The 14,467-nt window shown below is 43.5% G+C and overlaps 1 protein-coding gene across 1 annotated transcript in view; it reads left to right on the top strand.

Moving 5' to 3' along the window:
* The window catches only part of LOC126281802 (nose resistant to fluoxetine protein 6-like), a 252,843-nt gene that overhangs the window by 43,547 nt on the left and 194,829 nt on the right, over window positions 1-14,467 (top strand). The window contains exon 3 of the mRNA XM_049981017.1: window positions 9,046-9,305. Coding sequence (XP_049836974.1) covers window positions 9,046-9,305 — 260 coding nt within the window. The remainder of the gene's footprint in view (window positions 1-9,045; window positions 9,306-14,467) is intronic.

Below are 14,467 nucleotides of genomic sequence, written 5' to 3' on the forward strand. Positions count from 1 at the left end.
GCAACCGTCTCCATGAAGCTGGGCTACGGTCCCGCACACCGTTAGGCCGTCTTCCGCTCACGCCCCAACATCGTGCAGCCCGCCTCCAGTGGTGTCGCGACAGGCGTGAATGGAGGGACGAATGGAGATGTGTCGTCTTCAGCGATGAGAGTTGCTTCTGCCTTGGTGCCAATGATGGTCGTATGCGTGTTCGGCGCCGTGCAGGTGAGCGCCACAATCAGGACTGCATACGACCGAGGCACACAGGGCCAACACCCGGCATCATGGTGTGGGGAGCGATCTTCTACACTGGCTGTACACCTTTGGTGATCGTCGAGGGGACACTGAATAGTGCACGGTACATCCAAACCGTCATCGAACCCATCGTTCTACCATTCCTAGACCGGCAAGAGAACTTGCTGTTCCAACAGGACAATGCACGTCCTCATGTATCCCGTGCCACCCAACGTGCTCTAGAAGGTGAAGTCAACTACCCTGGCCAGCAAGATCTCCGGATCTGTCCCCCATTGAGCATGTTTGGGACTGGATGAAGCATCGTCTTACGCGGTGTGCACGTCCAGCACGAACGCTGGTCCAACTGAGGCGCCAGGTGGAAATGGCATGGCAAGCCGTTCCACAGGACTACATCCAGCATCTCTACGATCGTCTCCATGGGAGAATAGCAGCCTGCATTGCTGCGAAAGGTGGATATACACTGTACTAGTGCCGACATTGCGCATGCTCTGTTGCCTGTGTCTATGTGCCTGTGGTTCTGTCAGTGTGATCATGTGATGTATCTGACCCCAGGAATGTGTCAATAAAGTTTCCCCTTCCTGGGAGAATGAATGCAAGGTGTTCTTATTTCAATTTCCAGGAGTGTATAAGACAGAAATAATAACAGATGGTTCATACATTTCTAAATTTTTCTTATGTATTTGCATCACACGCTCCAAAAGTTAATTTATCATCACGTTTCCACAATTATGTGCAAGTACAAACAGTATTCTCATGAAAAATAAGATGTTTACAAGTACTAACAGCTGGCCGGAGTGGCAGAGCGGTTCTAGGCGCTTCAGTCTGGAACCGCGCGACCGCTACGGTCGCAGATTCGAATCCTACCTCGGGCATGGATGTGTGTGATGTCCTTAGGTTAGTTAGGTTTAAGTAGTTCTAAGTTCTAGGGGACTGATGACCGCAGGTGGTAAGTCCCATAGTGCTCAGAGCCAAGTATTAGATTGTAGTTATGTTTCACAGCGCATTAGAGTAGAACGACAATGAATTAAATTGGAAATAAATTTTGATCCTCAAAGATGAAATCCAGCCAACTGTCCCGCGTATCATACTTCATGGAAATACAAAGCAAACAATGTATTTAAAGCGGCATACAGACAGATGATATTGAATTATTTGTAAAAACAGACAACGATTTGATTCTCCCACGGAATTGCGGGCTTTGCAAAAAAACACAATTTGTGCCTTTCAGGCTGAATTAGACCGCGCGAAATTTGAACTGGATACGCTTAACGGGGAAGAGTTCGTGAGAACTGGGTAACGGTAACAAGCAAGTGGTGAAAGAGGAACAGTTCAACTTAATAATTTGCATTTGAGCTTACAGTATAGAATAAACTTCACTTGTCACCTGAAGTGAAAGAGAAACAGATTCATCCAGCTATAAGTCACAGTAGGGTGCAGCAGACATCTTTCAAAGAAACCGTGTCTAAATTGCTACGGAAAGAGAGTAGGAAGAAAAGACTCTTGCTGGTAGGTAACAGCTATGGGAAGGTTGAACGCCAGATGGGGACAAATGAGGAACAAGGTACCAGGTCAAAAGTATTGTGAAGTCAAGAACTAGTCTTTGCCAGGTGACATAAGGTAGGGAATTTGTGCAAAGGTTTTGACAAAGAGTATCCGATTATTATACTAGGTTGAGGGAGATACAACCTGGCTGAGGACAGTAATTACAGCATTAAGGGTGAACTGAATGAAACAGGAGCAGCACAAATGTGAGTTTTGTGAATGTCCTACAGCACCATGAATATCCCTTGGTTAACGCTACTGTAGGTCACGTGAACATTTAATTGAAGAGGCTGCTGCTGTTTGAAATGAAATGTTGTACTAGTGCCTTGGCTGCTGTTACAATTGGGAGATGGAGATATACTAGACACCACGCACACCTGAAAAGAAGACAGGTTGACTGACCCTCTCGCAGAGAATTTACGGGAGACCACCATCACACAAAGCAAGAGTCCTGTGGTTACAGGCGTCGTAGAAGTACCCTTTTTTAGGTTAGATCAGTATTAAGGCAACCTGTTTGAAAGAAGTAAAAATAATAGAAGAGCCATAAAAAATGCTTCAGAACGCACAAAATAGAGCTTCTTCTCTGTTCAGAAAATTTAGAGGGCTCGGAAAAGATAAACATCCTCTGTTTATCTGGGCACTACATAACCACAAGGGTATACGTATAAGTGACATGTAAAATATTATACTCAAACATCTTATTCATACAGAATATGGGGAAAGAAGGAGTTGTTACCTATATAAGACAGTACACAAGTCGACAAACGTTGAGACAAGTAGATTTTGTAGTGATCAGCACATAACATTGTGTGCCTATGAATTAATAAAGAAAAACAGTTTATTTGTGATGTAACTGTGTAATGGTCCCCAGCCGGCCGCGGTGGTCTCGCGGTTCTAGGCGCGCAGTCCGGAACCGTGCGACTGCTACGGTCGCAGGTTCGAATCCTGCCTTGGGCATGGATGTGTGTGATGTCCCTAGGTTAGTTAGGTTTAAGTAGTTCTAAGTTCTAGGGGACTAATGACCACAGCAGTTGAGTCCCATAGTGCTCAGAGCCATTTGAACCAATGGTCCCCACGGGAAATTTTGAATTGTTTATGAGGAATTTAGATTCCTTACCGCGCTATTTGTCAAACAGCAGCAAGCAGTTAATAGCCTGTGGTGATTTCAACACTGATTTTCTTAAGGATAATGTTAAGAAACATTATCTGGACATTTCATTTGGAATCTACAATTTCATCTCAGTAATTACCTTTACAACACCGGTGGAAAAAGACAGTAGCACCATAACTGATAATTTTATCTTCAGTGAAGCTTAAAGAAAGAAAATAGCTGTTTACCCAGTAGAAAACGCTCTCTCTGATAAAGATGCACAGTTAGGATAAACACAACAGCACATTACAGTACTGACCCCCCTCAGCGGAAATCTGTCAGAATAATTAATTCCTCCAGGAGAAACGTTTTCGTGAATAGTTTGGAAGAGACGAATTGGGGTGAAATCTATAATGAACTAAATTTAATCTGTTGTTGTGGTCTTCAGTCCTGAGACTGGTTTGATGCAGATCTCCATGCTACTTTATCCTGTCCAAGCTTCTTCATCTCCCAGTACCTACTGCAAAAAAAAGGTTCAAATGGCTCTGAGCACTATGGGACTTAACATCTGTGGTCATCAGTCCCCTAGAACTTAGAACTACTTCAACCTAATTAACCTAAGGACATCACACACATCCATGCCCGAGGCAGGATTCGAACCTGCGACCGTAGCAGTAGCGCGGTTCCGGACTGAGCGCCTAGAACCGCGAGACCACCGCGGCCGGCGGTACCTACTGCAACCTACATCCTTCTGCATCTGTTTAGTGTATTCATCTCTTGGTCTCCCCTACGATTTTTACCCTCCACGCTGCCCTCCAATACTAAATTGGTGATCCCTTGATGCCTCAGAACATGTCCTACCAACGATCCCTTCTTCTAGTCAAGTTGTGACACAAACTTCTCTACTCCCCAATCCTATACAATACCTCCTCATTAGTCATATGATCTACCCATCTAATCTTCAGCATTCTTCTGCAGCAGCACATTTCCAAAGCTTCTATTTTCTTCTTGTCTAAACTATTTACCGTCCATGTTTCACTTCCATACATGGCTACGCTCCATACTAACCTTTTAGAAACCACTTCCTGACATTTAAATCTATACTCGATGTCAACAAATTTCTCTTCTTCAGAAACGCTTTCCTTGCCATTGCCAGTCTACATTTTATATCTTCTCTACTTCGACAATCATCAGTTATTTTTCTCCCCAAATAGCAAAACTCCTTTACTACTTTAAGTGTCTCATTTCCTAATCTAATTCCCCTCAGTATCACCCGACTTAATTCGATTACATTCCATTATCCTCGTTTTGCTTTTGTTGATGTTCATCTTATAGCCTCCTTTCAAGACACTATCCATTCCGTTCAACTGCTCTTCTAATTCCTTTGCTGCCTCTGACAGAATTACAATGTCATCGGCGAACCTCAAAGTCTTTATTTCTTCTCCATGGATTTTAATACCTATTCCGAATTTTTCTTTTGTTTGCTTCACTGCTTGCTCAATATACAGATTGAGTAACATCGGGGAGAGGCTACAACCCTGTCTCACTCCCTTCCCCTTCCCAACCACTGCTTCCCTTTCATGCCCCTCGACTCCTATAACTGCCATCCGGTTTCTGTAAAAATTGTAAATAGCCTTTCGCTCCAATATTTCTACGGAATCCAAACTGATCTTTCCCGAAGTCAGCTTCTACCAGTTTTTCCATTCGTCTGTAAAGAATTCGCCTAAGTATTTTGCATCCGTGACTTATTAAACTGATTGTTCGGTAATTTTAACATCTGTCAGCACCTGCTTTCTTTGGGATTGGAATTATTATATTCTTCTTGAATCTAAGGGTATTTCGCCTGTCTCATCATCTTGCTCACCGGATGGTAGAGTTTTGTCAGGACTGGCTCTCCCAAGGCCGTCAGTAGTTCTAATGGAATGTTGTCTATTCCCGGGGCCTTGATTCGACTTATGTCTTTCAGTGCTCTGTCAAACTTTTCACGCACTATCGTACCTCCCATTTCATCTTCATCTACATCCTCTTCCATGTACATAATATTGTCCTCAAGTACATTTCCCTTGTATAGACCCTCTATATACTCCTTCCACCTTTCTGTTTTCCCTTCATTGCTTAGAACTGGGTTTCCATCTGAGCTCTTGATATTCATACAAGTGGTTCTCTTTTCTCCAAAGGTCTCTTTATTTTCCTGTAGGCAGCCTCCATATCCTTACATTTGTCCTCTAGCCACCCCTGCTTAGTCATTTTGCACTTCATGTCGATCTCATTTTTGAGACTTTTGTATTCCTTTTTGCCTGCTTCATTTACTGCATTTTTATATTTTCTCCTATTTCCATGATAAATTCATAGCATTATTTAAAAATAGCTGTCTGAGTAAGATACTCAGAAAGGAACTGGGCTACTAAGAATTGCTTCCGAACATCTTTATTCCTTAACGATATTTGTCATTATATATATATATATATATATATATATATATATATTCAAAGCAACAGCTCAGTTCATGAAATTAATTCTAGAGGTAAGATTAAATTTCACGAAGATGTAAAGTTACTTATTTTGCTTCGTGAAGTTGTCCACTGTTCAGCAATGCACATTTTCAATAATATGCCAGCAGCCATAAAAAGTTAAATGATAAAATTCAGTTTGATAAGAGTGTAAAGAATTTACTGTTGGCCAACACCTTCTACTCTATTGATGAATTTCTTAGCGGAAGCGATTGATGCGTGTATTGATGCATGAAATTTCAATCGCCAGTTTTGTCCTTCGATTGCCAATATATTCTGTTGGCACTCATCTACATAAGGATAAATGATCATCACGATAAAACAAGAGAAATCAGGGCTCGGACAGAAAAATTTAAGTGCTCTTTTTCCCGCCCGCCATTCGTGAGTGGAACGGTAGAGACACAGCTTGAAAGTGGTCCAATGAATCCTCTGCCAGGCACTTGATTGTGAACAGCAGAGTAATCACGCAGATGTAGATATAGAAGTATGTTATTAATAATATTACTTAATGTGAATACTGCGTACAATCTTACTTCCGTAAAAAATTTTGTGCAGTGATGCGATCATTACAAGTAAGTGCTGTAAAATGTTATTTATTTTATTTTTTTATTTGATAATGCGTGGCTATAGTAGCCTAAGAACTATCATTTAATATTTGGTGACAAATTTTTTTGTCCTTTTAAATGTAGATATGCCTCGGACTTTTTTTATCGGTTCCAAACCCATAAGGGCAATTTCATTTGGGATTTGTGGAAGTTACATTATCATATCTGTTCTTATTTTGTAAATATTTATTGTGTATTCTTGTTTTCTGACACTTTCACGTCGCAGTAGGTCTCCTCACTACGGATCCATTGGAAGGAGAAGTACATCTAACCTAATCTAATCCAAGGGAAGATGAAGACACAAACGAGCAGACCCCATTCTGCGTTGCGGTTCGAATGTTGATGAAGGAGAGGCAGAAGAGGAAGCAACTAGAGACACCTACGATGGGCAATAATATTTTAATAACTGGGATCACAGTCGACCATAGTCGATTGTAGAAGCGCATAGATGGCCCACAGTACAATACAGCATACAACAATTCAGTACTGGACAACAAATTTGGACTATGCAGGTCACTGCTGCGAGCAATGCTAAGTTGACAGTCGAGAAGACAGTTCAGGGCTAACATTTCGAGAGCAGGCAGTGTGATTTCAAGTAAGTGCCGATGAACAAAGGCAGAATCGTCTTAAACTGGCAACACACATAATTTACACTGATGAGTCTAAACATTATGACCACTTCCCACGGCGAGACTTAATGCCTCCTGTTGGTGTTGCGGGCACGTGGCGCAGTAAGGTTCAAATGGCTCTGAGTACTATGGGCCTCTACTGCTGTGGTCATCAGTCCCCTAGAACTTAGAACTACTTAAACCTAACTAACCTAAGGACATCACACACATCCATGCGCGAGGCAGGATTCGAACCTGCGACCGTAGCAGTCGCACGGTTCCGGACTGTGCGCCTAGAACCGCGAGACCACCGCGGCCGGTGGCGCAGTAAGGAAAGAATGTAAGCGGAAGAGACAAATTGCCAGTCATAGCGAAGATACGGGCCGCAAATGAGGAAATCCATTGATGTAAGCGGTTTTGACAAAGGGCACATTGTTGCGGTATAGCGACTAGAAACAAGAATCACTGAAACGGCGAAGCTGGTCACCTGTTTGCGTATTACTGCCGTCAGCGGTTATGGAAAGTGGTTGAATGCTAGTGAAATAACGAGTAGGCCACATTATACTGGAAGTCCAGGCCTAATCACAAATCATAGAGGTCGGAGGACTGCCCACTGAGAAATCCAGGATAGGCAACGATCTGTGGCAGATCTGACGACAGAGTATAGTGCTGGCGCAGGCATAAATGTTTCGGAGAACACCGTTCCTGTGTTGACCCAGCGACAACGTCAGTTACGATTGCAGTGGAGACGGGACCATTGGGATTCTACCGTCGACCAATGGAAGCGTGTCGCCTGTCGAATGAATGGCTTTTCTTATTACACCAGGTTGATGGTTGAGTCCTCACACGCCGTCATCCAGGCGAATAGCTCCTTAAAAAAGTACACTGCGCCACAAATTCGTGTGCGCTATTTTTGACCTAATTCTCCATGCAGTCAGTAATTTAGGCAGTTTTACTACTCATTTTGTTGGCTGAAATTAGTATTTTGATGCTTCAGATCATTATTTATTACCTTGATACACGCAGACAATTGATCGAGTCCCAGCGTTACTGGTACATGGTTAACTGTTAGTGTGGTAACCTCACACACATTACGGCACCACTTTAACGATTTCTCTTAACGAGTCTCCATCGACTCTGAACCACTGCTGCAACTGGTGTACACCCAAAAATAATTAACTGACTGTCTCATTGTTATGACCAGAGAGGTTTACCTGCGCGTTCCTGCTTCTTATGCTGGCTATATTTCGCTTACTGTCGGTAGAGAGGCAACAATGGTGACGTCACACTTCTAATGGCGACACCTTAAAATCTTACTTTTCTGTACCACCACACCAAAAAGCCAAATAAACTCAACTGTAGTCTGTACACTTGAGTTTGTAATTTAGTTACACCCACGCCCTGTACTTGGTGGTTAAGGAAGACGGAAGTCCGCGCTCTTATAACACCCATACTGAAGCTAAGTACTGTAACAGCAATTAACTGGTAACTCTTCTTAAAAAATTGATAAAACATTTTTTCCTCTAGTGTTGTTGGTATGGACCTTACTGCTCTTCTCGAATTGTAATGGATTGTTTATGACGAATTTCATTAGCGAATACTTGTATTACGATGGCGCACTTAAAATGCCTTGCTCTTTGAACAGGTAGCCACATGACGTCCGTAGGTTAACACCACGTATTATTCTTATTGTTGTGAGCTACCCCCAAAAATTATTCCATAAGAAATTACTGAGTTGAAATACGCAAAATGAGTTAGAGCTTAATTCGTCTGTTGCCAAGATTAGCAATTATACGAAGAGCAAGGGTATGTGACTGAGTATTTGGAAGTGCAGCTCAGGTTTTCATCAATATGTACATCTAAAAATTTGGAGCATTCTACCCTACTTACTACATCAGTTGTTGCTATCGTTCTATCTGTTGTACAGAACTGAATGTAGTGCGTCTATTCAAAATTTAGGGATAGTCTATTTTCTGAGAATCTGTTAATACTTCTTTCGAAAACATCATTTACAATACCTTCTGCTGCTTTCTTTCAAATTGGATTCATAATAACGCTAGTATCAAAATTTTAGGTTGTTGTTAAGTAATTTTGTGAGGAAGGAAGGACAAAAGCAGGTAGGGGGCAGAATGAGAGAGGAAAGGAAAAGTATGAAGAGGGAGAGAAGAAGAGGCGAGAAGGAACGTCAGGGGAGGGGTAAGTGGGGGTGGAGGTTAGGGTAGTGGGGTGGGCAGGGGGGAGTGGAGACGAGGGAAAGGATGTGAGACGAGGGGAGAGGAGGGGTTGATGGTACCAGCATATTCACGACAGTATTTACAAACATCTTACACCTAGAAAGACTTTTGAGAATCAACAGTCCTGCCCTTTGTTGACATACTGCGCCATCAAATATTAGCGTGAATGTGGCTGCGTTTGAAGACCCGCTTAGTGCCACGTTGGTCCTTGTCTGTTGGCAGCTCCTTGACGCCAGCGCCCCTACAGACGACCTCCTGGCTACGCAGAGGCAGGTGCTGGCGACCTCGCCGGGCCACGCCCTGCGCTGGGCGGCATGCGTGCCCCCGTCCTGTGAGCCAGCAGACGTGGTGGTCCTGCTGCAGAAGCGGGTGGCCAGCCTGCTGCCCGGTGTCCAGGCAGACGCTGTAGCAGTGGAAGTGCAGCAAAGCCTCTGCAGTGTCAACGAGGCGTCGCCACTGGAGCCTAAGGACTGGGCCTTTCTGTAAGTTCTGTGTCCCACACAGCCACCTGAAATCTCCTCAAAGCACTTGGTTTACCTTGAAGCTACACTGCATATTCAAGAATACAAAATTTGCGACGACTTGTGGCAAATTCGCTCTCTCAAGCTAAGTCGTAAGCCATACTGTGGAATAAATACTCTATGGCCTGTGACTTACACATTGTCCAGTCACATTAATGTCACCACCTGTCAGAAGTCTTAATAACCTTTTGTTATAGCACAGACTGCCGCGAGACGTGCAGGAAGAAGTCACAGAAGTTCTGAATGGAACCGACAGGGGTATGGAGGCATGCCGACTCCGTTGCTGTGGTCAGCTGCAATAGGTTTCTCGGTTGAAGATCCATGGCGCGAGCAGCCCGATCGTGGTGGTTCTATACATTCATGATAGAGTTTAAATCCGGGGAGCCTGGTGGCCCAGGGAGTATGGTAAACTCATCCTGCTCCTCTTTGAACCACACACGTACAGCACGAGTTGTGTGACACGTTGTATCGCCCTGCTGGTAGGTACCACCGTGTCGGTGAAGAAACAAACTGCATGCAGTGCTAGACATTGTCCCCAGGGATAGATCCATTCTTGTGTTCATCCATTATGCCTTCCAGAATGACAAAATCACTCAGGAAATACCACGAATACTTTCCCCAGACCATACATTAACCTGGACCTTCCGACAGTTGCTGCATGTTTTCTGCTTTCGGAAGTTCCATGCCGTACTCGCTAATGGTCGTTTATCTGATGCAGCACGAAATGTTATGCATCTGAATGGACCACCTGTCGCCACTCAGTGAACGACCACTGGCGCGCAAATTTCAGCCTTCGCCGCCGATGAACAGGAGTCAGCATGGGAACCTGCTGAAGAAGCCCATACGCAGCAACGTTCGCTGAACGGTCGTTGAGGAGACTCTGTTGATAGCCCCTTGGTTCATCTGGGCTCAGTTTCTCAACAGTTAGACGCCTACTTTCCAGTACATACCTCCGCAGCCGACATTCACCTCTGTCACCTATGGCACGTGGTGCATGACAGTTGCATTGATGCCGGTTATAGGTAGCGCCATTTTGGTATGCACGGTATACTGTAACCACGGCTGCACGCCAACAGTTTGCAAACTTTGCTGTTTCGGAAACACAACGATCGTGCCTTTTTGGACGTCAGATAAATAGCTCCATTTCCATACACGACAATGACTCCAACATTTTCCGCCTTCTCCCGAAAGGCTTTATATACCTTCTACTGCTAGTACTGCCACTTGTGAGTGGTTTTTGCACGTTAACGTCTACCATAGTCTGTGACAACATTAATGTAACTGGCACCTGCACGCAACGAACCTGCATTCCCGCTATTATCCCTTACGCCACTCAGAGATCATGCCATGGCTCCAGGACATTCAAATCAATTTTTACAATCCGAAGACTGGTCTGTGCTCCAGGATATTCAATTCAAGTCCGACGACTAGTCCGATGCAGCATTCCATTCCAGCCTATCCTGTGCAAACGTGTTCATTTCCGAGTAACTACTGCAACCTTTTCCATTTTAACCTGCTTACTGGTTATTCACCTCTTGATCTCCCTGTACAGCTTTTACCCCCCAAACTTCCCTCCAGCACTAAATTGATGCTTCCTTCATGTCTCAGAATGTGTCCTATCAACTGATCCCTTCTTTTAGTCAGGTGCACCACAAAATTCGTATCTCCATAATTTGATTCAGTGCCTCCTGACTAATTAAGCGATGTAAGCATCTAATCCTCTGAATTCTTCTCTAGCATCACATTTCAGAACTTTCTCTATTCTCATGTTTTCTGAACAGCTCATCGTTTACGTTTCACTTCCCTACTCTAGATGAATACCCTCAGAAAAGACTTTCGGACACTTGCATGTACATGAGATGTTCACAAATTCCTTTTTTTTTTCAGAGATGCTTTCCTTACCGAAGATAGCCTGCATTTTATCTCTTCTCTATTTCGGCCATCGTTTTTCTGTCCAAATAGGAAACGTTGTGTGCTACTTTTAGTGCCTCAGTTACTAATTTATTTCCCTCTGTGCCTCCAGATTTAATTCAACTACTTTCCATTATACTTGTTTTCCTTTCGTTGATACTCATAATCTGTTTCAAAACACTGAACAATCCATACAGTGCTTTCGCTGACAGAATTACAATATAATTGGCAAACCTCCTGAAAACGGAATAGAATACTGCTTACAATGAACTAATATATTCAAAATGTTTTAAAAGGCTGAGAAAAACAGCTTCTAATACTGGCGGCATAAGGAACTAAAATCACTGTAACACCCGTACAGAAAATTTGCGAAAGGCAGTAATAAGGTTGCTGCAGGCAAAATAATTTCAGCTTGATTGTAGATTTTGATAAATAAACTTCAATATCCAGTCACCAATTACATTATAGTATCTTTCAGTGCAGTTGCGCATATTGCAACTCTGAAATTCGGTGTTGAATAGCTTTAATATCTACAATCTAGGAGTAATCCATTTAACTACAGACCTATATCATTGACGTCGGTTTTCAGTAGGGTTTTGGAGCATATACTGTATTCAAACATTATGAATCACCTCGAAGGGAACGATCTATTGACACGTTATCAGCATGGCTTCAGAAAACATCGCTCTTGTGCAACGCAGCTAGCTCTTTATTCGCACGAAGTAATGGCCGCTATCGACAGTGGATCTCAAATTGATTCCGTATTTCTAGATTTCCGGAAAGCTTTTGACACCGTTCCTCACAAGCGACTTCTAATCAAGCTGCGGAGCTATGGGGTATCGTCTCAGTTGTGCGACTGGATTCGTGATTTCCTGTCAGGAAGGTCGCAGTTCGTAGTAATAGACGGCAAATCATCGAGTAAAACTGAAGTGATATCAGGTGTTCCCCAGGGAAGCGTCCTGGGACCTCTACTGTTCCTGATCTATATAAATGACCTGGGTGACAATCTGAGCAGTTCTCTTAGACTGTTAGCAGATGATGCTGTAATTTACCGTCTAGTAAGGTCATCCGAAGACCAGTATCAGTTGCAAAGCGATTTAGAAAAGATTTCTGTATGGTGTGGCAGGTGGCAGTTGACGCTAAATAACGAAAACTGTGAGATGATCCACATGAGTTCCAAAAGAAATCCGTTGGAATTCGATTACTCGATAAATAGTACAATTCTCAAGGCTGTCAATTCAACTAAGTACCTGGGTGTTAAAATTACGAACAACTTCAGTTGGAAGGACCACATACATAATATTATCGGGAAGGCGAGCCAAAGGTTGCGTTTCATTGGCAGGACACTTAGAAGATGCAACAAGTCCACTAAAGAGACAGCTTACACTACACTCGTTCGTCCTCTGTTAGAATATTGCTGCGCGGTGTGGGATCCTTACCAGGTGGGATTGACGGAGGACATCGAAAGGGTGCAAAAAAGGGCAGCTCGTTTTGTATTATCACGTTATAGGGGAGAGAGTGTGACAGATATGATACGTGAGTTGGGATGGAAGTAATTACAGCATAGACGTTTTTCGTCGCGGCGAGACCTTTTTACGAAATTTCAGTCACCAACTTTCTCTTCCGAATGCGAAAATATTTTGTTGAGCCCAACCTACATAGGTAGGAATGATCATCAAAATAAAATAAGAGAAATCAGAGCTCGAACAGAAAGGTTTAGGTGTTCGTTTTTCCCGCTCGCTGTTCGGGAGTGGAATAGTAGAGAGATAGTACGATTGTGGTTCGATGAACCCTCTGCCAAGCACTTAAATGTGAATTGCAGAGTAGTCATGTAGATGTAGATGTAGAAATAACTAAGAAGTATATTTACCTAACTGGCGTGTGATGCTCGAGTCGAAACATTAGCTTTCAAATGAGTCTTCAGGGCATCATAAACAGCATCCGCCGCCCGGGGAGGCCGAGCGGTTCTAGGCGCTTCAATCTGGAACTGCGCGATCGCTACGGCCGCAGGTTCGAATCCTGCCTCGGGCATGGATGTTTGTGATGTCCTTACGTTAGTTAGGTTTAAGTAGTTCTAATTTCTAGGGGACTGATGACCTGAGCAGTTGAGTCACATAGTGCTCAGAGCCATTTTGAAACAGCGTCCAAAATATCACACAAAAACTTTGAAATTGTAGTTTTGGGTACTTGACAGTTCCTACTAGAAAGATGAAGGTGATCGCCAGATGTCAAATATCGGAGTGGCACTCGTAGTTTCACTCGAGCTAGTACTGCATCTCTAATGCATCAGATGTTTTAATAGAGCTCGACAAACCCCAATTTTGATTTTGTTATTCGGAAGTGGTTCAGGAATGAATCTTCATCTACGAGTGCTACTTCAGTTAAACGTGTATTTGATGCCTCCGTGTTATTCCTGAACAAAATTCACTTAGGAATCCAACATTTATGCTTTCTCTTCTTGTTATTGGGTTGTAGCCTCCATTCTAATGTCATAACCTGATTTATGACACTAATGTCAATCCGAAAAGTATCAGATGACGCCATATTGAAACCGGTGCCACTATGCCAATAGCGGAACCCACCGCCACAGCGGTATCAACCGTCAAGCCGCTCACTGTGGCGTAACTTACAGCTGCAGGTGGAAAACAGTCTATCAGCATGTAATAGTGCCGTCACCACTGACATTGACTCTGAGCGACCCTTTGTGCCCGCCAAGACCACCGATAGCAAGTGGTTCGCATAGCTAGGCTCACAAACTGCTCACGAACGACGCATATTTTGCGAGTATCGCGCACGCGAACGGCTCATTAGCCGCTCGGCTCGCCAGTGTATACGCTCGTTTAGGTAATAGCAGTTCGCAGACGGCTGTGCGAATCGCTTAAACGGTCTTATCCTTTTTCATAATATCCTAGGCCATTCCGTGTTTCTGACGTAATATGGTGATCCTGACATCCGTGTTGATACGACTAACTGCATCTACTGTACTGTTGCTCTAGATTAAACTTACAAAGATGTGGCAGGCATAATTATCTTTCACATGCGCTGCGCCCACTATCAGTCAACAGATTCATGAGAAAGGGAATGTACCTGTCAATGAATATCATAATTCTATCATATTGTAGTGTCCTGAGAGGAAGTGAGGAGGACAGCTAGATGAGTGACAGAAAACCTTACCTCGAAAGATGATATTCGATGAAGTAGTTGGTGGACCG

This window comes from Schistocerca gregaria, chromosome 7, assembly GCF_023897955.1.
Source record: "Schistocerca gregaria isolate iqSchGreg1 chromosome 7, iqSchGreg1.2, whole genome shotgun sequence".
Taxonomy (NCBI): domain Eukaryota; kingdom Metazoa; phylum Arthropoda; class Insecta; order Orthoptera; family Acrididae; genus Schistocerca; species Schistocerca gregaria.